The 26,575-nt window shown below is 40.5% G+C and overlaps 2 protein-coding genes across 6 annotated transcripts in view; one reads left to right on the plus strand and one right to left on the minus strand.

Annotated features, from left to right (window-relative positions):
• Positions 1-6,908, minus strand: part of MAP4K5 (mitogen-activated protein kinase kinase kinase kinase 5) — a 115,321-nt gene extending 108,413 nt beyond the window's left edge. Inside the window, exons 1-2 of one of the 4 annotated variants that reach the window (XM_043471640.1) lie at positions 6,696-6,908; positions 6,226-6,442 (exon numbers count right to left, since the gene is read on the minus strand). In XM_043471640.1, the coding sequence (XP_043327575.1) occupies positions 6,226-6,333 (108 nt within the window). In that variant the 5' untranslated portion in view covers positions 6,334-6,442; positions 6,696-6,908. Of the gene's footprint in view, positions 1-6,225; positions 6,443-6,646 lie in introns of all 4 variants that reach the window. The other 3 variants (XM_043471638.1, XM_043471641.1, XM_043471639.1) reach the window with 3 other exon arrangements.
• Positions 6,909-16,768: 9,860 nt separating this feature from the next.
• ATL1 (atlastin GTPase 1) overlaps positions 16,769-26,575 on the plus strand; it is a 67,388-nt gene continuing 57,581 nt past the window's right edge. For both annotated transcript variants that reach the window (XM_043471642.1, XM_043471643.1), the window contains exon 1: positions 16,769-16,943. In XM_043471642.1, coding sequence (XP_043327577.1) covers positions 16,910-16,943 — 34 coding nt within the window. In that variant the 5' untranslated portion in view covers positions 16,769-16,909. The remainder of the gene's footprint in view (positions 16,944-26,575) is intronic.

Below are 26,575 nucleotides of genomic sequence, written 5' to 3' on the forward strand. Positions count from 1 at the left end.
TTCCTAGACTTGTACTTTGAGCAGAGGAGGAACACTGACAGCAACAAAGATGAGTAACAAATGATAAGTATTATTTAAGAAGTTATTGCAGACAGATATGACTTTATCTAAGGGACAGAAAAGGCCTCCCTGAAATGCAATGTTTAAAGAGAAACGCAAACAGTAGAAGAGAGAGAGATGAAAGACAAGAGGAAGGATGTTTTAGGAAAAGGAAATAGTACCTGCAAAAACCTGATGGACAGAGTAGACTGCATATAAAGAATGGAAGGAAATTCAGTGTCAGGAGAGCCAAGCCTTAAAAGCCATATTATTCTAAACCTTTAATCTGTGGACAAAGAGAATAAAAAGAAATGACACAAAACCTCAGATTTAAATTTTCTGGAAGATGAAAATATTTGCCTTATCACAATTAGAGCTGGAGGAAATAAGAGACTCAGGATGATAGAGATGAGTTCTTGAAACTCCTTGATTTCTATGGAAAGAACTTCCTCATAACTTTTTGTTTCTCCTCAGACACCTTCAACATATTATTTCCTTCTGTCATAATTCTAAGGCTACTGTCTTCCCTCAGCTCTCTTACAAATGTACTCTTCTAGGTAACCTCACCTGTACTACACAGGTACCATCCCATAAAGTGACAATGACTCCCAAACCTGTATCCCCAGTCCAGCTCTCTTAAGGCCAGAGCTGCATTTTCTACCATCTGTTGGACATAATCACCTATGTACTGTCATACATCCAAAACCAAACACAAGATCCAGAATCCACAAATCTGGCATTTCCTAATTCTGTTGGTGATACCAATGCAGTCATCCAAGCAGAAATTCTAAATGCGACTGGCTACCAGTTTTTCCCTCACTGATCACCGGGTAATTTTGATCATCTAAATACAGTGCAAATCTATCATTTCCTTTCATCTCTAATACCAGTGCCTAAATTTCAGCTTGCATAAACTTTAATCTGGATTATTCAGTAACTGGTCTCTATACTTTCAGAAACTTTGTCTAATCCAGCCTCTACACCACGAGAGTTTCCCTCCTAAAGTGTTTCTTCAGTTTACAGGAAGAAGCCCAAATTCTTTGCTATGACATACAAGGTCCATTATCTGGTCCTTGTCTGCCAGTGAGTGATTGAGTGAAGTCGCTCAGTCAACTCTTTGCAACCCCATGGACTGTAGTCTACCAGGCTTCTCCATCCATGTAATTTTCCAGGCAGGAGTACTTGAGTAGGTTGCCATTTCCTTCTCCAGGGGCTCTTCCTGACCCAGCGATCGAACCCAGGTCTCCCACATTGCAGGCAGACACTTTACCATCTGAGCCACCAGGGAAGCCCTGTCTGCCAGTAAATAGCTTGTACTCCCCATCTATGGAGTCTCTGCCAGGTTTGGTCAAACCAAACCTGGAAAGCAGATGCAGATCCCTCAAGATTTATCATGGTTTTTCAAGCCACTAGGTATTTGCACACACTATTCCCACAGCCTACGATTTCTTTCCCACTTGTCCACCTAGAAATCACCATAAATTCTTTTAAAATCCAGTTAATGTCCCCTCTTATCTTCCCTGGTTTGCATCATAGTTCTCTCTCCTCTTCTCCTTTCCCTAGTCCCTACAGGAAAAAAAAACAAAGTTGAGCATTTCTCCCACTTCACTTCTATTCTGGCATTTACCAAATTATGACTGCTTACATGTCTGCTTTCCTGACTAGATTATGCGTTCCTGTTGATAGTGTACTTTTTCATGTGTGCATCCCCATACCACACCATACAGTTGGCAGTCAACAGAAAAAAAAACAAATATTTCCTGAATAAATAGAAAGAAATAAGTATTTCTTGAATAAATGAATATCTACAGAAGGACTGTGATGTATCAAGCTTTGTTTTTATAAAAAGAGATCCGGGGGTAGGCTTTAAAGTATCTAAAGTCACTCTAGAATTGTGACTTCTGGCTTGGGGAAAAGAGAGGGAGGGTATATATAAAAGAGGGATTCATTACAGGCAACGCAGTTCATCCAGCACCCAGCAAACACACAGAAGTAATAAGACTATGTGACAAAGATTTCTACACAAATTATAACATTATTTTAAGTTATAAAAATTAAAAACAACAATGCGAAACTTAGAATCATTAACTAAATGAGGATTTGTTCAATGGATCTTTTAAACATGGTATTTTTGAAGACTATTTAAAGACCAGGGCTCATTTAGTCCACCTGTCAATGAAGGAGATGTGGTTTCAATCCCTGGGACGGGAAGATCCCCTGGAGAAGGAAATGGCAACCCATTCCAGTATTCTTGCCTGGGAAATCCCATAGACAGAGGAGCCTGGTGGGCTGCAGTTCATGGGGCTGCAAAAGTGTCAGACACGACTTGGTGGTTAAACAACAACAACAATTTAAAGATCAGGGAAAATGCTGGCCATTCCAATCAAGTAAAAAAGAGATACATCATGATATCAACTTTATAAAAGCCATGTTTAAAACATATTGGTTTGAAAACTTTTAGGAAAAATGCCTGAAATAAACTATTAATAGTAAATTATTAACAGTACTTATCTCTGGTTAATTTCTAAAAATAATATCATTCAACAAATATTTATTGAGCATCTGTCTGTCCGCTACTGTACAGTAATGAGCAGAAGACATTTGTTCCTGTCCTGGAGCTAAACATATCACACTTTTATAATCAATCAGAAAAAGCAATACAGGTTAGAAAAGAATACATGAGATCAACCCACCCTAAATTTATAACCCATAAAAAAGATTACTAACACTTCTCTGGAACCTAGGTTGGGAACAACTTTGATACAAATATTTGGATAAAGGCAACCTACCCAAATGACTTGTACTGTTAGTTGCAAACTGTATCATGATACAATTGGCTAGATTACTATGGACAGAAGGTAGCAGAGACACTAACTCTCCAGGCTTCCTCCTTCTGTTGGAAGATTTTAAAATTAATGTCAATTATAAACAAAATTTGCTTAGTTGAAATTTAATCTCTCATACATCTTCCACCACATTTCTTTTCTCCTTTGTGTTTCTTTCCCCTCCACTATCTCCTGCTTTCACCTTCAATAATTTAACCCATTTATTTAAAAGAATCTTTGTAATAGTCTTCTTTCAACCCAGGAATAGCCAGTTTGAGTTCTGCCCTACTGGGGATTCTCAAGAAAGACAGGAGCTGTAGAGGGGATCTGTGTCTCTGAAGAACAAAAATAATTCACCAAAAAATCTCAAAGCTCCAGGTCCTTAAGATAGAAAAAAAAATAAGGAACTTTCCTGGAGGTCCAGTGGTCTAAGACTCCGCACTTCCAGTGCTTCACTGTAATTATTTTGCTAGTTTACATTACAGACTGAAATTCTCCTAAAACTTTCTAAGATTTTCAGCTCATCCTAAACACAGTGATAAATAATAAAATTAAGTGCTCTGAGTTAAAAACGTCAATACTACAGTTTGAATGTTACATGTTTTTAGGCACGTTAAGCAGTAAATAGACAGACTTAAAATTCTGTAGGTTTTAAAATATTGAAAATGGGTATGCTATGAAATAGTTTTCCAGAAATATTTTTCCTAGGGGACTCAAGTAATTGAAATTTGTAATAAAAATACGTATGCAGGATATAATCAGCATTACAAGAATATATAGAGCATTAAATATTAACTCAGTGTTGTGATGTCAAAAGCATACACCCAGAGAAGTAGGGGACAGAATTACTGATAGTCATTCATTCAATAGTTTCAGAAAGTACTTATTCTGTGCCAGGCACAATTCTAGGTACTATTAGAGACAGAGCAGTGAGTAAAACAGATAAAATTCCTGCCCTCAGGGAGTATGTACTGGATTGAGATAGATAACAAACAAGAAAAAAATAAGTAAAACATTAGAGTGATAAGTGCAAAGAGAAAAGAAGTAGGAAAAAAGATTGTAGAAAAAAGAAGTAAAAAAAAGATTGAGAGGATATAAAAGCAAGGAGGGAAGGGAGCAAGCCATGTGACTGTCTGAGGAAAGCCATTCTGAGCAGCAGGGATAGCCAGAACAAAGGCCCAAAGGTAGGAAGATGTACATTCTTTTTAAGAAAGAGCAAGCAGGCCGGTGTTGCTAGAAGACAATGAAGGAGGGGGAAGAGTAATAAATGAGGCTAGAGCAATAATGGGGAAGGTCTAGGGCCTTCTGGAAGAGCATTGGAGTAAGGCTTTCCTGGACAGTTAGGATAATAGTTGGAAATGTAGGAGGGAGGTGATTCCAGGTAATTAGAACAAAGGAAAACAAAAGACAAGGAATCAGGATTTTGAGGATGTTTAGGAATCAGCAACTGGCTTCCTGTGGAATGAATATACACATAAAGTGAGGGAGCATGAATATGAGAGAAAAGGATCACTTGTGAGGTGGGAGGTTGAACGTGCTGTATGATAAATATTCAGTCTTTGATCCTCTGTTTAGGAACTGCAAAAGAGAGATAGGGCAGGGAGGCCCCAGGGTAAGAGGTAATCTTAGCTGCCCCTTTATTTTTTATTTTTTTCTTTTTTTTTTGGGATGGGAAGAAATTTTATTTTATTTTTTTATTTTTTTGGGGGGTTTTGTCATACATTGATATGAATCCCTGGCAAGGATAAAACCCCGCTCCAGATAACTGCTTCAGTTGTTATATTTAAAAGAAAAATGGTGAAAGTCTTGGGATTTCTGTGGGGAACACTTTAAAAGTTCTTGTAGTAGGAAGGAGAGATAATATACAAGAACTAGAATCCAGATTACTGTATTATTAACATGAACTGAATTGATGATGAACAACTGTATGATTAACATGAACTAGTAATACAAAGTGAATCATAAAAAGAAGATGACTAAAAAGCGGGACTGAGAAAGCAAATAGGAATTTCAAGTTTTTAAAGATCATTCCACAAAATGTCTAATTCATGAATAAACAAGAGTTAACTACCTCTTATTCTATGTAAAGAGTATTCTGGATTCTATTATAATTATTCAGTTTGAATTAAAATTATTCACAAGGCAAAAGCTGAAAACTTCCTCCCAATTCAACATCCCATACAGAACAGTACCTAGTACAGAAGATGCAAATGCTTGTTTAAACAAAAATCCTACCCATTACTTTTCAACTCAATAGAATCAAACAGTGTTAGAGCTGCCTTAACACAACCTCAAATTGTTACTATTAATAGGGAAGATATTAACAAAAACAGAAGTTAGGAAGAAAGGATGATTTTCTTCCATATTACCACCTGTGCAAAACAACATACCCCAGAGGATTCTACTGGTTAATTAACCATATAACACAAAGGCCAGTTTCAAGTACATGCAGGAGTGTTATTTGGAATAATGGCATATATAACATGATTAACTCCAATAAACAAAGCTGTTCCAAATCCAAGGAAATTTCCCTCAATATATATGAGTTGCAGTAGAGATCCCTTTTTGAAACAGAAAACAAAAAGCATAAGACAATCTGAAACAATCTCTTTCATCTTGATCCTTCAAGAACTCAGTGAACTTAAGGAACTGGGTTTGCTTCTCTGTGTTTTTTCAAATCTCAAATTGAGAGTAACAGCCTCATCTTTCGTTCCAAATAAAGCAAACAAGTACAATTAAAAGGACAGCAGCTCTTAATCGCTCTTGGTCATGGGATGTTACAAATTCCAAAGAGAGGAACTGCTAAAGTAGAAAAAGAAATCACCTGATACAAATAATGAAACTTCTGCCAGGAAAAGCATTGTTCTACATACGATGATGTTTGTGCCCAAGCCACTTTTTAGACTGCTTACAGATAAAACTGAGAGGACGGATTTCACAGGACTTTTTAAACCACGATTATCCATCAAAAAGTTTTCTTATGCAAATGTCGGAATGTCAATATACTTTCTGGTCTCCCGACTTCCAGGAAGCATTTTTCCATGCTAAGACAAGAACACTTTCAAGTGCAACTCCGTAAGCAGATTCGAACTCCCCTGGATACCATAAATAAGCATGAAAAAGCCTTTATACCACAAGAAAGTACAACGGTAGTTTGCAAAGGTGTGATTAGTTCTGCTTGTTGGAGCGATCAGAGCAAGCAGTGAATTGAAGCTGCCCTGAAACCGAGCACACGGAACCACGGCCGCGGCATCTCCAAGATGCAACAATAAAAGCATCCTGCCCCCTCCTCATACTTCCCAGAAAGTGGCCTATTCCTGGAAGCCAGCTGACCAGAGGAAAAGAGTCCGGCCTGCCTCACCTTATAGACGTCCCCGTAGGTGCCGCTGCCGACCCTCTGAACGAGCTCGTAGTCCTGCTGCGGGTTCCGCCTCAGGATGTCGGCCCCAGGCCGCAGAGGGGCCTCCATCTTCACTCAGGGCCCGGCCCCCGCCGGCTCTGCCCGCGGCGCCCCGATTCCCGCTAACGAGGACGAGCGGCGCCGCTTCCCAACATGGAGCCTCTGCCCGCAGCTCCGCCTGCACGAGGAGAAGCAGAGGCTACAATCCCGAGCGGCCCAGCCCCTTCCTTTCCGCCCGTCCGGGGACCGCGGACCAGCCGGCCTGGAAGGGTCCCTAGAGCCCCGCCGCCGGGTTCCGGCCGCGGCCCTTCCCCCTCCCAGGCCGCCCGCGAACTGCCGGACCGGTCTGCCCGCCCGCCGGCGCTCGGGGTCGGCAGGATACCTCAGGGGGGCGGCCCCGCTCTTTGTTGAGCGCCGCGCCCGGGACCTACTTCCTCGCCCGCGCCTGCGTCCTGCTTCCCGGCTCCCGCCGGCCGCTCCAGGTCCCGCGGCGCCGCCGCCGCCGCCGCCTCCCGCAGCAGCGCACGTCCTCTCGCGGGCGGCTGAGGCGCGTACCGTCGCCGCCGCCGCCGCCGCCGCACCACGTTCCCCACCCGGGGCTGCGTCACCGGGAGACACGTTCCCGGCCAGCGTGGGTCGGCGCCCAGAGGCCCGCCCGAGCGCGCCGGCCGCGGGGCCAGAGTGCCGCCCTGAGGCCTGCTCGGGACACGACACTCTCCCGGCCGGGCCGCCGCGCCCCCTCGCCCGGCGCGTCCCTCCGGGCCCGGGCTCCGCTCCCCATCCGAGTGTTAGGGACGCCCCCGGTGCATTCGTGGGCGGACGCGCCTCGGCTAAACCGCCCCGTGGTTTGTCAGGTAAACTTGGAGAGTGAGACGGGTAGAGAGAGAAGGGTGGGCGCGAGGGAGACGGGAACGCGGCCCCCGCCCAGTTCAGAGAAGGTACGTAGAGGGCACTGGGCCAGGAGTCAGCTGGCCGTGGGGCGCCAGGGAAGGAGGTGGGGAAGTGCCGGGTTAACTAAATCGCGGCACACCCTACTGCACCGTCCTGTTTTGCAAATCATTCCCAGTGGTACCAGTTTGAAGCTTCCCTACACACCTGCGCAACCTGTCTTCTACGAGTTTTCCCAAGACATTTCTGAAAGCCTAAATTCCTAGGAAGTCTCAATGGCCAGTAGCCCAGTTGGGCACACGCGGTGTCTCAACGCGGATATTGCTCCTTTATTTGATTTGGGTCAGGAGCTTTGCAGAAGCTGAGACAGAATTAGGGACCACAACCTGGTTCTGGTTCTACCACTTCCTCAGTCTGTGACCCGGGACAAGAAGGACATAGTATTTGGCAATGTCTCCGTATCTGCAGCTGGAAGAGGATAGGGTTTTGCATCTGACACCCAAGAAAGCGTTTATAAAGCATCTTACAGGATTATAAAGAGGGTTATCAAAATATAAGAGGTTTAAAAATACTTCACAATGTACAAAATATGGAACAGGAGTTTAGGGAAGTAATTTGGCTGATATTTCACAGGCTGTTTTGCAGTTTCAGTTCTAGTCTTGTTCTGAAGGTAGAAATAACACTACCAGGTTGTATACTGGCAAAGTTATTTCTAGAGCCCCGTGAAGGTTTGAACAAAAAAGCCAGCTAACACTTGGCCAATGCACTTAGTGACTGAAAAATCACAAAAGAGCAAGTTGTGGATGTGCCTTGTGGCTTTGAATATCCAATTCAATTCCATTCTTGGCAGTGTACTGGTTGTTGGTCATTGTAATCAATTGCATAATGTAGAAATTAAATTCACACCTTAACAGGACAGGGAAGATATGTATTTCTTGTGCTGTCTGCACAAAGGGCACTTATTTAGGGAACATAAGTAAGCTCAGACTTACATGCCCTATGGACAAAGCCTATGTGTTTGCTGCATTGAAAAAATTGTTGAAGAACAGTTACTTCTTTCAAAGCTTCTTGGCACTTGATTTGGTGGGCAAATACTTTTGGCTTCAATGACTTAAAATCTTTTCAAATGTTCTATTGGTATCCTAGTACTTATTTACTGTCATAGATTCTCATTTTCCCCTTTGACCCTACAAGCTTTAATCCTTTTTTTAGTCTATAATTTATTTATACTTGCATTACTCCTCAGAGAATTTGAGGCAGAATATGGAAAATGCATACTATAACATAAGATAAAAATGAGAAAATAGGTATGATGTTAAAGAAAGGAAAAATGGGATACCAGAACAATACAGCAAATTGGCTGAAGCAGAAAGTTTTATAGTGTTTTTAAGATCACAATAAACCAGTTGATCGAGAGAGAGGTGCATCTTTTCCTGTTGCTAAGAGTTTAAGAAAACTTATCTCATGGGCCTTCATAAAGTGGAAACTGAATTCCCTGTTCGAAACAAATATCTTTCTGACAGTCTTTTAGGCATGTTATTCTTGAAACACAGTGTTTGATATGAATTAAGCAATAAAAAGTTTGAGGTCATAGGCTTCACCAAGACCCTGGAATGCAGATACTTATGTTGCCAGTAATGGCCGAGCCATACGCTTTGACCATCAATGCAGAGGTAGATAGTATGGAAAAAGTCAAGGTTCTATGTGGTGATTCAGAAATGTCTGCCATAATCATTATTTTACTCATAACACAGCCGTTTCAAGGAAAAACATCTGCTTTATACTAACTTCAAGAGAATTTTAAAAATTTTAGATACTAGTTAATTTTATCAAGGTCAGTGAAGTCATAGCTTGTGCGTTAAATATTACATGGTTAGTAAAGAAGTTCACATAAAATTTCCATAAAATACAGTGCATAAATTTAATTTTACACCCTAAACAATTAAGCACAGGGTTTCAAAATGGAAGGTTACATAACAATCAAAAGTTGTAGCTTACACAAGAGTTTCTTACAGAACACCAGTTTTTATAATGCCAGGGTATTGAATAAGAATAAATATAACTTGATATGATGGTCATGTATTCTTTGGGTCTTACTAGCTGACATGTTTTATTTTCCATATTTTACTGTTACCTACCTTTTATGGTTTGCTCTATGCTTTTTAGTGTTTTTCCCTTCTTTCAGAGTTTTTTAGTAAAATGCTAGTTATAATTTTTGGCCTCTGGTTTCAATTTTAGCCAAGGATGAATTTTTTTAATTGGGAGACATAGGGGCTTCCCTGGCAGTCCAGTGGTTCAGACATCGCACCTCCGTTGCAGGAGGCACAGGTTAGATTACTGGTCAGGGAACTAAGTTCCTGCATGCTGCCCAGCACAGCCAAAATACAGGGGGAAAAAACAGGGGACATAAAATTTTTTAACTTCTACCTAGGTAAGTTTCACAATTTACTAACCAAGAAAGAATGGTTGAGTAAAATCCTCAAGTGTGACAAAAAGAGCATAAAGACAGTAATTTAATATGGAACATATAGACTTAAGCATTATAATCTGATGAATATTCCAACATAAGCTAGTTGCAAAATGTAACTTGATGTGGTTGAGCTTTATAGGTTCTTTAACTATAAATCAATTAAATATTGGAAGACATTGGCCATTATTATGATTCGTATTTTCAAATAGTTAATCTTAAGCTATTCTTTTTGTTACTAATGAGGTTTCATTGTCTGTTGAGGCCAAAACTGTGTTTTCTAAGTATAGGAGAATTCTCTTTTGTTCTGGAGACCAGTAGAACTTGCATCTCTTTCAGAATCAGTATCCAGTCATTATGATGGGAGTTTTAAAAAGAGGAACCCAGCGCACATCTTTTTTTTTAATCTAGTTTGAATTGATTATCTGATGTGTAACCTTGATCCCCAGGGTGGTTTTAAAGTTTATATGAGAATTGATAGCAGGGTTCCTGTATTCAGCTCAGTTGAGAGACAACTCTTGGCTTGCCACCGGGGCTTGGCAGATACTAAACACCTGACTACAGGATTCTAAGTGATTTTGTGTTATAAACTGTTCTTTAGATACTGGGTGTTATCTGATGACTCTTAAATTGAATAGGGGCAGCAGAATTCCATTGTCCAATGGAAAGGTATATACTAGGGTGGCCTGAGCTGGTCTGGAAGGCAGGAATAAAGTACATGGAGTAACTTTATATTGTACCTGCTCGTACTTCTTTGCCACTGTTTTTTGAACCATATCTTTGGGCTCATGGTCATTTAGCAGAAGAAGGAAAAGCTTGGGCCTGGTTTATTAATTGTCTGGATGATAAATCGGCACCAACTAGAAGCATAGAGCCACTGAATTATGGTCCTACTTCACAGTGAAGTGGTCCTGAAAAATAGAGATGAAGAGAAATTTTTCCAGAGGGCACAATTTTGAATAGAACATCTGGTGTCCTCTGTGTTAGGAATGAAAGATAGCCTGAGATATGTCTCTGTACTGATTTATGTGGAGTAATTAATAAGTTGGCCATAACTTGGAGAGATCAGAAATAAGGAAGTCAGTGGGAGATATATTATGAATGGAGTATCAAAATTGGCTCACAGAGTGAAAATATCGGTGAACCATTTGACTGCCCACAAGGGGGCATCCATCCCAATAATCAGATATAAAAGATAATCTGTCCTATGAATGTCAGTCAGCCTCTACCCAGTCACCCTAGTATTAGTTCAGTGGGGCCATGTGGCAATAGGAATGGAGCTAAAGGGAATTCGGTGGCATGGACTTCCACTTGCCAAGGGTAGTAAGGTTACTGCCACTCTGCAGTATCTCACTTTCTTATAGCAGAGTCACCTGCCTTTGCAGTGACCCCTGCTGTGCTGTGCTTGGTCATTCAGTCATGTGATTCTTTGCAACCCCATCGACAGAGGATCCTGGCAGGCTACAGTCCATGGGGATTCTCCAGGCAAGAATGCTGGAGTGGGTTGCCATGCCCTCCTCCAGGGGATCTTCCCAACCCAGGGATCAAACCCAGGTCTCCCACATTATAGGCGAATTCTTGACCATCTGAGCCACCAGGAAAGCCCAAGGATACTAGAGTGGGTAGCCTGTCCCTGACCCAGGAATCCAACCGGGGTCTCCTGCATTGCAGGCAGATTCTTTACCAGCTGAGCTACCAGGGAAGCCCTGCAGTGACCCTTAGTAAGGTACTATCCCTAGACAGACCAGTCAATCACCTGGTGGCAGTTTAATTAAACCAAATCCTTTTGATTATGAAGGGAAGAGCAATTTGTCCTCATGGGGTAGCTATGTATATATGTACATCCCTATAGTATATACATACCCTTTAGGTACTAGGTGTTATGTTTTTTGAACCCAAAGATATGGTTCAAAAAAAGGTGGCAAAGAAGTAGGAGCAGGTACAATGAAAGTTAGTCTGTGTACTTTATGCAAGCCTTCCAGACCAGCTCAGGCCACCCCAGTATATACCTTCCATTTGACAATGGAATTCTGCTGCCCCTGTTCAATTTATGAGTCATCAGCTAACACCCAGGACCTATAGTCATATATGTACATAGTCCAGATACAGGTTTACCGTCCCTGCTTGGGAAACTTCTACTAGTACCACAATTCATGGACTGTTTCATCATCATGTATCACAAACAACATTAAATTTGAGCAGGAAACTCATGGGAAGTGAGGCAATGGAGTCATGCCTGTGAAGTTAACTGATCTTACCTCAAACCCATCGCTTAGAAGCAGCTGGTATAATACCACAGAGGAAAGTTGTGCTGAAGGATCAATTGGCTGAGAGATAACCCTTATGAGGATATGATACAGGATTTAAGTCAGTATCCAATACATATTGCCATCTACCCCATATTCAGAATGCACAGGCCTAGGAACCAGAGACATGGAAACTCAATGGATAGGAGTTTGAGTAAGCTCCAGGAGGTGATGATGGACAAGGAAGCCTGGCATGCTGCAGTCCATGGGGTCACAGAGTCGGACCCAACTAAGTGACTGAGGAACCAGGGGGTAGAAGTAAGTGATTATTAGGAATTATTATTATTCCTAATAATTCAGTTGAAGAATTTTTGTCTTTACAACTTTGATTCTAAAACATTGGGTGTGATGGATCTGAAGGCCCTAGTGCCCGGGGGACAGATGCTTTCCCCAGGTAACCGAGTCACAGTTCCATTAAATAGGAAGCTTTTTTTGGCTAAATAATATTCCATTGTATGGATATACCACATTTTTTTAATCCATTGATGGTTATTGGCATTTAGGTTGATTCTACCTTTTGGCAATGCTCTTAGAACATCCCTGTGCAAGTTTTTGCATGAACATATACTTTCATTTGTGGGGAGGCATATATCTATGAGTGGAATTGCTGGGCCATATGGTAACTAAATTTTGAGAAGCTGCCAGACTGTTTTCCAAAGTGGCTATATTCCCACCAGCAGTGTCAGTTTCACCAACACTTTTTATTGTCCTTCTTTCTGATTATAGTCATCCTGGTTGATCTGAAGTGATATCTCATTGCAGTTGTTTAAATTTTGATTTGCATTTCCCTAGTGACTAAAAATGTTAAATCGTCCTTTCATGTGCCTGTTGGCCATTTGTATGTCCTCTATGGAGAAATGTCTATTTAGATCCTCTACCCTTGTTTAAAAAAATTCTGTTATTTGTATTTTTACTGTATCATACTGATACCTCAGATTCCAGTTCAACACCGTAGGGTTCTCCTTCCCCTTTCCTTATTACAACTTCATCTCCAAAAGGAAGAAATCTGGTTCTGATTATGCACCATGTACTTACTCAATTCTAGAGAATACACAAATAACTTCAGAATTGCTAACCTACATATGTCCTGGAAGAAAAATAAATTATGAGCTAAAGAACAATGCTTGTGTACAGTTTTTGTCTTCAGTCTTATAGCATTCAATCAAAATACTATTTTCTATAGCTCTTCAGGTTTAGAAAATGCTTCAGTGTAGTTATGTTATTCACCTGTAATATAGTTAGGTTCACTTTGTTTTTTTTAACTATTTGTAATTCCACTTTGAATTCCTTCCACTCCTTTGCCCATATCCTGATTGGTTTTAGTTATTTATTTTGGAGAATGTGAACCATTACCATGGTTCCAACAGTGCTGGCTACATAAAAAGGTTACATTTAGAGAAGTAGCAGCCCTCCTAATCCTTTCCATCCTATTCCCATTCTCCCATTGCTTCCATCCTATTCCCACCTGTCTCCTGTAGATAACTGATCTCATTGGTTTCTGGTTTACCCTGTATTTCTTTTGCACAGATGAACAGATATATTTTTTAATATCCTTTTCTTTCTTACATGGTAGGTAGAATATTTGCGCTTTGTTTTGTTTTTTTTTTTTCATTTGACAGTGTATTATTATGGAAATCAGTATATATCAATTCATAAAGATCTTCCTTTTTATTTTTAAAGATTTATTTATTTTTGGATGTACTGGGCCTTTGTTGCTGTGCATGGGCTTTTCTCTGATTGCAGCACGCAGGGGCTACTCTCTCATTGTGATGCATGGGCTTCTCACTGCGTGGCTTCTCTTGTTGTGGAGCGTGAGCTCTAGGTTTGTGGGCTTCAATAGTTGTGGTGCTGGGGCCTAACTGCTCCAAGGCTTGTGGGATCTTCCTGGACCAGGGATTAAACCTGTGTCCCCTGCTTTGGCAGGTGAATGCCTAACCACTGGAACACTAGGGAAGCCCCTGTATTCTTTCCTATAGCTGTATAGTTTTCCATTCTGTGAAGGAAATGGCAACCCACTCCAGTATTCTTGCCTGGAGAACTCCATGGACAAAGGAGCCTGGCAGGCTACAGTCCATGGAATCGCAAAGAGTCGGAAACAACTGAGCGACTATCACTCATATTCTCCTATATGTGGGCACTTAGGTTATTTCCAATATATTACAATAACAAAAAATGCTTCAATAAATTACTCTGTATGTATTTTCATACTGTTGGAGGTATTTCTTTAAAGTAGATTAAACTTAACAGTTTTGAAAAATAAACATGTTCTAACAATGTCCACTGAAAGAGTCTAGAAACAGTGAAATTCCAGCTAGCAGTGAGCACAGCTAGCACTCAGATCTTGGTTTCTAAATTCCTTTTCTCATTAAAGGCAGCCAGAGTTTCTTGGAGGAACTCATTCTGAGGCAGGAAAAATACCAGGGAAACTTGAAACATTTTCTTGTGCCAGAAAACAAGGGAAATGATGAAAGACAAATAGGACATGTTACAAGGAGACAGTTGTTAACTTGAAGGGGCTACCATTGGTCAAATTTAGGGCAATTTGAGCATTACAAAGGATAATGATGGTAAATTAGAGTAAAGTTTTTCTTTAGATTTCCTGAATCCATGAAGTGGATAGGGGTATGTAACAAACAAAGGTGGGAGAGGAAACGCCAGCTATTAAATGTAAAATGCAGAAGAAATGGTATTTTAAAATCTGAAGTTGATTTAGGCAAGGATGTCAGTGGATGGTAAAAACCATTGAATACAAAGTTCTTGGCCAAGACGTTCACACAGTCTCAAGTATTATCTCACAGATTACTTATTAACAACAGAAAAAAAGGTTTTTTAAAAAATAAATCCCTTCTTCAATTAGGAATAGATGTTGAATTGTATATATAACTTTTGTGGGTAGAATCGACTGTACTCTTTTGGTTTTTTAAAAATACTTACATATTCAGCTGTGCTGAGTCTCAGTTGCAGCACTCGGGATCTTTCAGTTGCGGCATATGGGATCTAGTTCCCTGACCAGGGATGGAACCCAGGCCCCCTGCATTGGGAGTGCAGAGTCATAGCCACTGGACCAGCAGGGAAGTCCCTACTGTACTGCTTTTTAATGGGATTCACTTGAGAGGGATTCACATCAGGCTGGAATGTGAACTGAGAGTTATAATAAATATAAGAAAAGGAGAACATGCTTGTTTTTGTTTAATGAATGTGGTCTGTAGGCACGGGGTGAGACAATTTCTATCGTTCTATATTGTCTCATTAGTGTTTATGGAATGCAACTCTATTGAAGACAGTCCCTTTTAAAACCATGATGTAAACTTGGTTTACAGTGTTCTGAGGTCATAGAACAATTAACTGAAATAGGATTGCATGAGATTTGGCAATGGTGAGTGAGAGAGTTTGGTCTTTGACATATTGATTTTGAAGTGTCAGTAGGAAAACAAAGTGAAGATGACCTTAGGCAGTTACAGACTCAGCCCTGAAATGATGATTTTCTTTCCTCAAGAAAGCTTAAGGCTGGATGAATAGATTTGGGAATCAATAGCATGGATGGAGATCCTGTCTGAAACCATCATATAGTAAATTACATTGAGGGAACACAGTGAAGAGTTGCTTATAATGAGGGAATAAACAGAGATCTAGGATCTGATAATTAAGAAGCTAGCAGTAATATTCCAGGCAGAACTGATCTGTGTAGAGTATGGTCAACAGTCAAATTCAGCAGAAAAGTGAGTGAGGAGGTGAGGAATGGGATGACAGTATCTTGAGGGTCAGGTAGCATGAAGGAACAGTGTTTCTAGGATGCTGAAAATTAAATTGATGGGTAAAGATGAAGGAACTTGTGAAAAGAGAGTGATTGAGAATATTTTTTAAAGTATTTATTGCCTTTTGCTTTCTATTCAAAATTGTTAGCAACTTTATTGCCAAGGCTCTTCCATAATATGATGTTTGACTTAGAATATTTGTCAATGTAACTCCATATGATAGTTCTGTAAACTGAGTGGAAATTTTGCCCGTTAGACATGGAGTTAGTTACAGATTATGGTAAATCTCCAGCTTTTGTCTTTATCTTGTTTTTTTAGTTTTTGGGATTTTTTTGGCGGCATTGTGCAGCATGTGGGATCTTTGTTCCCTAACCAAGGATCGAACCTGTACTCCCTGCATTGCAGGCATAGGTCTTAACCACTAGACTGCTAGGGAAGTCCAACTTGAGAGGTTTTAACATGGTGGTTTAGTCGCTAAGTCACGTCCGACTCCTGGTGACTCCATGGACGGTAGCCTGCCAGGTTCCTCTGACCATGGGATTTTCCAGGCAAGAATACTGGAGTGGGTTGCCATTTCCTTCTGCAAGTCTTGATCTTCTTAATCTAAGTATGCTATCCCAATTTTAAAAGACAGGCCTGTTCAGTATACAGGTACAAAAATGCATGATACCCTATTTACTATTGTGACCTTGCCTTTAAATTAAGAAGGAAATGGTGTCTGATAGATAAATGCTGATTATATGAATTTTTCGGCTATGTAAATGTTGCCAGCATATTTCTACTCATATGTAACTGGTCGAGAAAACAGGTATTTGAACATGCAGAATCATGCAGTATCTTGGTCTGTGTATTTCTGACTGTATAATGCTGTTAAGTTCTTTGAGAGTGTGTAAGGGGGTGCTGTTTATTTGTATGTGTTTTCCATCGAAAATGTTGCAGTACATCGTCTGTCACTGTCTTCAGGCTCTGGGGGTGGGCCAAGGTAGGGAGGGTGTGACGCTGGTTTTTGTGTGAACTCCGGCTTGTGATGCTGAGCTTGGTTCATCCGCTTTCTCCTCCCTTTCCCCCCCCCCACTCCTTCCCACCAGCGCCACAGCAACATCCTCAGAGTCTGAGGGAACTGCGCCCAGCCCAGCGAGGGCACAGAGCTTCCCACCGCCAGCAACCTGCAGCCGGGAGAGCAGCGAGAGCCCTGACAGCGCCTCGCCGCCACCAGTGCCCGGACCACCATGGCCAAGAACCGCAGGGACAGAAACAGTTGGGGTGAGTCGCGTATGGTGACTTCTGCAGCCTGCACAGGGACTGGCCCTCTGCTTTCGGCTTCTGGAAACGAGGAGGGCCGAGGGCTGCTCGGCGCCAGCGTCTAGGGCTGGGAGATGGCCACAGCCGAGCGGCTCCCTGTTGGGCGGGAGGGACCGTGGCCAAGCGGTACCCATGGAAGCAGCATCTCTCTCGCAGTGGAGCGAAGGGGCGAAGGGGCGAAGGCTGCAGCTACACGCAGGCCGCAGACTCCAGCCTTTCCCCCACCCCCACCCCCCATCCTCCTCCCAGCATTTGGACAGCACCCACCCGGTCGCCTCTGGGGGGCTCGATGCTTTGGCTTTAGCTAAAGGAGGTTGGCAGGAAGGGGTGAGGCCGGGCAGGGGACTGTGGTGAGGGCCGTGGAGTGGAGAGCCCCCACCCCTTCCCCACGAGCTGCGAACCTGCTGGCCTCGCAGGGCTTGGACTCCTGGCGGGCGGGCAGCTTTGGAACAATGAGGCGGAGCGCGCCGGGACCAGGTCGGGGCGTTGCAGACACGAGCAACGCGGGGGGAGAAGGGGCGCCGCTTGGGAATCCCGTAGCACCGCAGCACTCCTTTTCATTAGGGGGTTGGGTGGGGAATTTGGGAGAAAGGGGGGCAAAGTTGTGGTTTCCAGCCTTCTGCCCCACCCCAACCTGGTGCCCCATTCAGGCCAGCGCTAAGGGTGGCATTGTTCTTGGGTTTTACCTTTTGGAGATATCGGGCTCATGATTCAGCACCAGGCCGAGGGGAGGGGGAAGGAGAGACTAGGCCCAGGGGGTTCAAGCTGCCGCGAGTGGGTGGGCGGCGCTCACGCAGGCGGAGAAGAGAGAGTGCAGTGATTCAGGAGAAATCGCAGCCCCGCCCGCTCTGCTGCTCCAGACTCCGTAGTGTGGGCAGGTTGGGCTGCTTTTTCCCCTTCGGGCTCCCGACTTCTTCCAGTCACAGTGCCAAACTCACTGCCGTCTTCTGGCATTTTATTATCAGCACCAGAGCAGACCTCAGACCACTGTGGCATAGTGGGTAGAGGAATAGTGTTTGTTCATTAGCTTTGAATTGTTATTTGGAAAGTTAACATCCACTAGGAGTTCAGAGCTTTTTCATTGACTTTCTTCAGTGTCTCTGACAGCTCTTCTATAACTCTCCATCAGATTGTGAGGTATAAATTTACATTTTAATTAGTTATTTTGGTTATCTTTTATGAAAATTGTATATCTTTCATCAAAAGATCCTATTTTCTCTTGCCTCTGATTGGTCACAGGACCAATTTAACTCCCAAATAAGTGAAGTCTACATTTGAGAGGTTATCAGAGGTTTATGGTAGATGTGGGGAGTTGGAGCAGGGATATCTGTCTTTAGTTGTCTGAGTTTAAGAGAAAGCGGTTCCATTTTCTGATATCTGATATCACCAAATCCGTTTTAGTAGCCATGACTATTGCAATGGCAGCTTTTTGTTTGCTTCTTGTGAAATGTGGGTAAACTTTTTCACAATACCCCTTCTCCTCCCTTTCCCTTGGCCTCCAAAATAGGAATTTCTTGAACACTCACAGTTAAGGTGTGTATGTTCAAGTCAATTTTGGTCTTAATCTCTGTACACTCTTGACTTAACCCTATTAAGAGACAGGCATGTGAAAATTTATTCTGATGACTAAAACTTTTCTTCTTCAGAAAGAAAATTGGATCATCATTTTCCAGTGTTTCCTTTGGTTACAAATTTCTCACACAGTGTTTTTTTCTTTCTTAGGAATGTGGTTCTCAAATGGGATTTGCATAAAAATCACATTGGGAACCTATTAGAAATGCAGATTCCCACATCTTCCAGCCAGAGCTTTTGAATCTGTGTCTGAAATAAGGTCTAGGAATATGCCTTTTAATTAGCATTTTAGGTTATTGAGAAGCAGATCATCTTTGGATGTTACTTTGAGAAATACTGTCCTATTTACGTTTGATTGAAACGTATTCCAGACAGTTTATCCAGAAGTCATCTGAAGAGTTTTGAGTCAAGTGATGAATTAAAAAAAGAAATACCATAGTCACTATGTGTTCACTGGAAATTTCACAAAAAGAGAGAGTGGAATTGTGGACTCTTACCTTTATGCTATGTAGAAATGCTTTACTACTCAGATATTTCTTTGCTCTTAAGTGTACGTGGCATGACTTAGAAAATGTAGCATATGAAGTAGGAGATATGAGTTTTTGGCAAATATGTTAGCCATGTCTGCCTTGATTCCATTTTATCACCAGTGTCTAGTACAATGCCTAACATAATAGGCATTTAATAATAATAATAACTAACATCATTGAGCTAATATCACATGAAGTAGGTATTATAGTCCTTATTTACATATTAAAAGGCAAATAATAGAGTTAGGACTCCAATTCTGGCAGTTTGACTTCAGATCCTTTTGTCATCATCAGTATTTTGCTGAATGGATAATATTTTCTGCATTGTATAGAATTGCAGTTTTCAAGACACATTCATCTGCATCACTGTATTTGATCTTTAGCCTCTTAAGTTGTCAAGATATAGTCCCTGTTTACAGATTAAAAAACTGAGTCTTAGGTAGGTTAAATAACTTGATGAAAGTCATATAATATTTAGTATGTTTAAAAACTGAGATTAGAACCTAGAGTTGTCTTATATATTCTATATCATAATGCTTTGGAATGTTTTTTATGTATAATGGGGCATGGTGTGAAGGCAGTAGAGAAGACAGGCCCTCATAGAAGGCAGAGGTCTCTGATGAGAAAAAAACACAGGTGATAGTTTAGAAAAGAAGACAGTAAACTGATCTTATCATCTAGCTAAATACATATTTTTCAGACAAATTGGAAATCATGGGGTAGAGGGGAAAGGTCAACTATCCGGAATTGGAAAATACAGGATTTCCAAGAAAAGTATAAGAGCGATACTTGCAAAATGTGTACAGGGGACCTAAAATTCAGATAAGGACCCTGTTGAACCAGTGACAGATATTATTTTTGTCTGAGTGATCAGAGACCTGTTAGGTCCTTATAAGGGTCATGCTGCTGCTGCTGCTAAGTCACTTCAGTCGTGTCCAACTCTGTGCGACCCCATAGACAGCAGCCCACTAGGCTCCTCTGTCCCTGGGATTCTCCAGGCAAGAATACTGGAGGGTCATGGAGGCTAGAAAACAGAAACACATCTCTGCTGATACCCAGAGTTGGGTGGTGTTTGAGGATCATACCCATACGTATAAGGGAAGCAAGTCTGTGCTTCCAAAACTGAGAATCCCACCACCTGTACCTGAATCTATACTGAACTAGAGAAGTTTGTATAAATAAGTCAATTCATAAAACATAGGCATTATTATCCTTATTTTTATATATAAGGAATCTGAGATTCAGAGAGTATAACTTACCAGGGGTTGGATAATTTATGTTACAGATCTAGGATTTAAATTTAGCGTTGTTTACCTGGTCTGTGTGATAAAGATAAGGAATTAAAATAGAATGCCAGTAGGTGCCACAACAAACCTGTGTAGGCTTAAACTAGTATAATAAATCAATGCTCTATAAACTTGATCTCCCTGAACTAGAAAAGAAGGCAAAGAATATGCTAGTGTGGAAGATAAAGGAGACAGATGAATATCAGAAACAGTAGCCCAGAAAGCAGTCTTTCGGGTTGGGCTTAGAGTTTAAGTACTCTCAGAAACAAAACAGAAGTATATTCGTTGTTTGTTTTTGTTAATTACAGCTGCTTAAAAACTTGGGATGCCACATGGAAATTTGAGTTTTCTGTATTGTAACAAACTGTCAGTGCAATATTACTTTAGAAGAAGAATATTTGCACAAAAGTATCAGCTTTTCCTGCCTCTTTAAATAAACTCAGCCTCACATTAAGTATGTTGGTGGTGGTTTAGTCGCTAAGTTGTGTCCAACTCTTGCAGCCTCATGGACTGCAGCCTGCCAGGCTCCTCTGTCCATGGGATTCTCTAGGCAAGAATACTGGAGTGGGTTGCCATTTCCTTCTCCACATATTAAGTATAGGAAATGTCTATTTGTTGAAAATTAATTTTTAGGTTTTTGTTATTTAAGGAAAGGTTAAAAAAAATCTTGATTATAATAATTTCCAGATCTTTCTTTTCCAATTGGCTGTATTCTGTTTTCCTTGAAATGAGACTCTGTGTGTACTTACCTCATTTTCTATATACTTGTTCCTCCTGAAACAAAATAAAATTTCTATTGGATCATACATGTTCTTCTCCTACAGATTCTCCCTTCCATATTATTCTGACTTAATTTGCCTTCCCTATATTTTTTCTCATATACATTTATATACAGAGTTATACTTTATTTTTTATATATAAAAGTATATTATATACTTTTTAATATATAATACTTTATATCTGCTTATCTTGTCTTGATGGCTCTTGGGTTATATCTTTGTTCCATTTCAAATTCTGTAGCCTTTATCTTCAGAAACCAGTGACTAGACTGTTAAGTATAACCTGTGATCATCAGGAACTATTTTGAATGCAGAGTTCCAAAGAATAGCAAGGAGAGATAAGAAAGCCTTCCTCAGTGATCAATGCAAAGAAATAGAGGAAAACAATAGAATAGGAAAGACTAGTGATCTCTTCAAGAAAATTAGAGATACCAAGGGAACATTTCATGCAAAGATGGACTCAATAAAGGACAGAAATGGTATGGACCTAACAGAAGCAGAAGATATTAAGAAGAGGTGGCAAAAATACACAGAAGAACTGTACAAAAAAGATCTTCATAACCCACATAATCACGATGGTGAGATCACTCACCTAGAGCCAGACTTCCTGGAATGTGAAGTCAGGTGGGCCTTAGAAAGCATCACTATGAACAAAGCTGGTGGAGGTGATGGAATTCCAGTTGAGCTATTTCAAATCCTAAAAGATGATGCTGTGAAAGTGCTGCACTCAATGTGCCAGCAAATCTGGAAAACTCAGCAGTGGCCACAGGACTGGAAAAGGTCAGTTTTCATTCCAATCCCAAAGAAAGGAAATGCCAAAGAATGCTCAAACTACCACACAATTACACTTATCTCACAGGCTAGTAAAGTAATGCTCAAAATTCTCCAAGCCAGGCTTCAGCAATACATGAACCATGAACTTCCAGATGTTCAAGCTGGTTTTAGAAAAGGCAGAGGAACCAGAGATCAAATTGCCAACATCTGCTGGATCATCAAAAAAGCAAGAGAGTTCCAGAAAGACATCTATTTCTGCTTTATTGACTATGCCAAAGCCTTTGACTGTGTGGGTCACAATAAACTGTGGAAAATTCTGAAAGAGATGGGGATACCAGACCACCTGACCTGCCTCTTGAGAAACCTGTATGCAGGTCAGGAAGCAACAGTTAGAACTGGACATGGAACAACAGACTGGTTCCAAATAGAAAAAGGAGTACGTCAAGGCTGTATATTGTCACCCTGCTTCTTTAACTTATATGCAGAGTACATCATGAGAAATGCTGGGCTGAATGAAACACAAGCTGGAATTAAGATTGCCAGGAGAAATATCAATAACCTCAGATATGCAGATAGCACCACCCTTATGGCAGAAAGTGAAGAAGAACTAACGAGCCTCTTGATGAAAGTGAAAGAGGAGAGTGAAAAAATTGGCTTAAAGCTCAACATTCAGAGAAGTAAGATTATGGCAACTATTCCCATCACTTCATGGCAAATAGATGGGGAAACAGTGGAAACAGTGGCTGACTTTATCTTTCTGGGCTCCAAAATCACTGCAGATGGTGACTGCAGCCATGAAATTAAAAGACGCTTACTCCTTGGAAGGAAAGTTATGACCAACCTAGACAGCATATTAAAAAGCAGAGACATTACTTTGTTAACAAAGGTCCATTTAGTCAAGGCTATGGTTTTTCCAGTAGTCATGTATGGATGTGAGAGTTGAACTATAAAGAAAGCTGAGCGCCAAAGAGTTGATGCTTTTGAACTGTGGTGTTGGAGAAGACTCTTGAGAGTCCCTTGGACTGCAAGGAGATCCGTCCTAAACCAGTCCATCCTAAAGATCAGTCCTGGGTGTTCATTGGAAGGACTGATGTTGAAGCTGAAACTCCAATATTTTGGCTACCTGATGCAAAGAGCTGACTCATTTTCAAAGACCCTGATATTGGGAAAGATTGAAGGCAGGAGGAGAAGGGGCAACAGAGGATGAGATGGTTAGACAGCGTCACCGACTCAATGGACATGAGTTTGGGTAAATTCTGGAAGTTGGTAATGGACAGGGAGGCCTGGCGTGCTGCAGTTCATGGGGTCGCAGAGAGTCAGACATGACTGAGCAACTGAACTGAACTGAACTGATAAGGAGGGATTTACTTCTATCATTTTGCTATTTGGTTTCTATATGCCTTATAATACTTTTTGTTCTTTATTTTTAGCTTTTGATTTTCAAGTTCTTTGGAAAGCTCCATTGGGAATTTGTTATGTTAAAATTGCTTCCAATTTGTAGATTAATTTGAAAGAATCAAGATTTTTTACTATATTAAATATCCCCATCCATGGCATATTTCTTCATTTATTTAACTTTTGTTTCTTGATGTATTGCAGTAGTTTTAAAAGTTTCCTTGAAGGGCTTGCTTGTCATTTGTTATTATAGTTTTATTCTTTTATTTTTTGTCATTATGAATTTTCCCCTATTATAATCATCACTCAGTATCTGTGGGGGATTGGTTCCAGGAGCTTCTGCAGAAGCCAAAATCCACAGATGCTCAAGTCCCATAGTCTGCCTTTCATGTTTGTGGGTTCTGCTTAGACACAGTCAGCCAACCTTGGATTGTAAACATAGCACATGATTCACAGTTGGTTGAATCCATGAATGCAGAACTTCCCAGTATGGAGAGCCAGCTGTGTACTCATTGAAAAAAACCCGTGTAAAAGTAGACCTTCACAGTTGAAACCTGTGTTATTCATATATATATATGGCAATTAATAGTATATAAAATTCAGTCCATCTTTACATATTCATCTTACACCTAGCAATCTTGCTAAACTTTCATATTAGTTCAACTAAATTCCCTTTTAAATTTTTTGGGATTTTGTACATAAAAAACCTATCATTTGCAGTCATTATTGCATCATTCATTCCTTTTTAATCTTTGTCTTTTATGTATTTTTCTTGTCTTAATCAGATTAAGAATGTTCTCCTTTATCCCTAAGGAATATTTTTAAGAAATCATCACTAGATATTGAATTATAATCACTACTTTTCTGTAATTATTGAGATAATCATATGACTTTTATTCTTTAATTTTTTAATATGTTTAGTTATATTAGAAGATCTTCTTTGTTGAACTGATCTTGCATTCCTGGAATAAACCCAAGCTAGGCATATTGCATTACCTTTTTAAATACATTCCTGGATTTGCTAATCTTTTAATGGCATTTCGAAACATGTTTACAAGTAATTTTCTTTTTTTATTCTTTCCTTGTCTGCTTTGGTATCAAAGTTATAGTAACTTTATAAAATTAGAGGGGGAAATTTTATTTTCTTTTTGATTCTCTGAAAGCATTTATATGAGATTGGTGGTTTAGGGTGGTGGTTTAGTCTCTAAGTTGTGTCCAACTCTTGCAACCCCATGGGTCTGTAGCCTGCAAGGCTCCTCTTGTCCATGGGATTTCCCCAGCAAGAATAGTGGAGTTGGTTGCCATTTCCTTCTCCACAGGATCTTCCCGATCCTGGGATTGAACCCTGGTCTCCTGTATTGCAGGCAGATTCTTTACAGACTAAGCCACCAAGACAGCCTGTATGAGATTAGAATGATCCAGTTTAGGAAAACTAGTCTATTAAACCATCTGGACCTGCTGTCTTCTTTATAGTAAGATTTTGAGCTATTGATTCAACTTCCATATTGGTTATAGAACAAATAAAACTTTGTTCTTGAGTCAGATTTAATAATTTACATTTTTCTTGGAATCTGTCCATTTTGGCAACTTGGCATGAGATTGTTTTTAATTCTGTTATTTTCCCTGCTTAATTTTAATCTGTTATCTTCCTCATTGTATTTTTTGTTGTTAATCTCTCCTTTTTTCTTTTTATATTTACCTGGTTTTTGTGTATCTCTCTCAATTCCTTCTTGTACTTTCTTTGATTTCATTCTATATTCTCTTTTTAGCTTAACAAGTTGGATACTAAGCTCATTTATTTTGCGCTTGTCTTCTTTTTCTAATATATGCATTTAGGGCTATAGATTTTCTCTAAATATAAATTTTGCTGTATCCTACATGTATTGATATATGGTAGATTCATTCTCAATCAGTTTGAAGTATTTTAAATGTTCACAGTGATTTCTTTCTTTACCTATGATATATAGAAAGTACATTTTTGCTATTAATTTCAAACTTAATTTTATTCTAGTCAGAGTATATGTTGTACAGTAGCACCACTTTCTGTGATGATAGAAACATTCTGTTGGGTTGGCCCAAAAGTTCCTTCAGTTTTAAAGTGAAAATAAAAGACAAATTTTTCATTTTCACCAAGAACTTTATTGAAGTTTTGTTCCACTGCCTTCTGCCACTTTTCAGGCAACTTCATAATTCTCTCTTCCCAGAGCAAAGAACCAATGTAGGTGATTTTTATGGTCTTCCAGGGAATTGATCTTTTTTCCACAAAGAGAATTTTGTAAAGACCAAAATAAATGGACATCCACAGGTGCAATGTCTGATGAATATGGTGGATGAATCAGAACTTCCCAGCCAAGCTATAACAGTTTTTGCCTGGTCATCGGAGAAATATGTGATCTTATGTTATCCTGATGGAAGATTATGTGTTTTCTGTTAACTAATTCCAAATACTTTTCGTCGAGTGCTGCTTTCAGTGGCTCTAAATGAGAGTAGTCCTTGTTGGAATTAATCTTTTTGTTTTCCAAAAGGTCCGTATGGTCAAGGCTATGGTCTTTCCAATAGTCATGTATGGTTGAGATAGCTGGACCATAAAGAAGGCAGAGTGCCAAAGCATTCATGCTTGCAAACTGTGGTGCTAGAGAAGACTCTTGTGAGTCCCTTGGACAGCAATGAGATCAAACCAGTCAATCTTAAAGGAAATCAACCCTGAATACTCATTGGAAGGACTGGAGCTGGAGCTCCAGTACTTTGGCCACCTGATGCGAACAGTTGACTCATTGGAAAAGAGCTGGTTGCTGGGAAAGATTGAAGGCAGAAGGAGAAGAGGGTAACAGGATGAGATGGTTGGATGGCATCACTGATGCCATGGACATGAACTTGGGCAAACTCCAGGAGATGGTGAGGGACAGGGAAGCTTGGCCTACTGCAGTCCATGGGGTCACAAAGAGTCAGACATGACTTGGCAACTGAACAACAGCAGTAAAGAGCTCATAATAGAGGAATCCCTTCCAATTCCACCATGTACACAACATCACCTTTGGATGAAGACTGGCCTTTTCTGTGGTTGGTGGTGGTTCATTTCATTTGCCCCACAATCTCTTCCATTCCACATGATTGTTCAATATCCACTTTTCATTGCATGTCACATTTTAAAAACAGAACTTTTCATTATGTTTTAGTAGAGAATAACACGAGGCAATATCGTCAAGAAGGTTTTTGCTTAACTCATGTGGAACCCAAACATCAAAGTGAGTAACATA

The sequence above is a fragment of the Cervus canadensis genome, chromosome 6 (genome assembly GCF_019320065.1).
Source record: "Cervus canadensis isolate Bull #8, Minnesota chromosome 6, ASM1932006v1, whole genome shotgun sequence".
Taxonomy (NCBI): domain Eukaryota; kingdom Metazoa; phylum Chordata; class Mammalia; order Artiodactyla; family Cervidae; genus Cervus; species Cervus canadensis.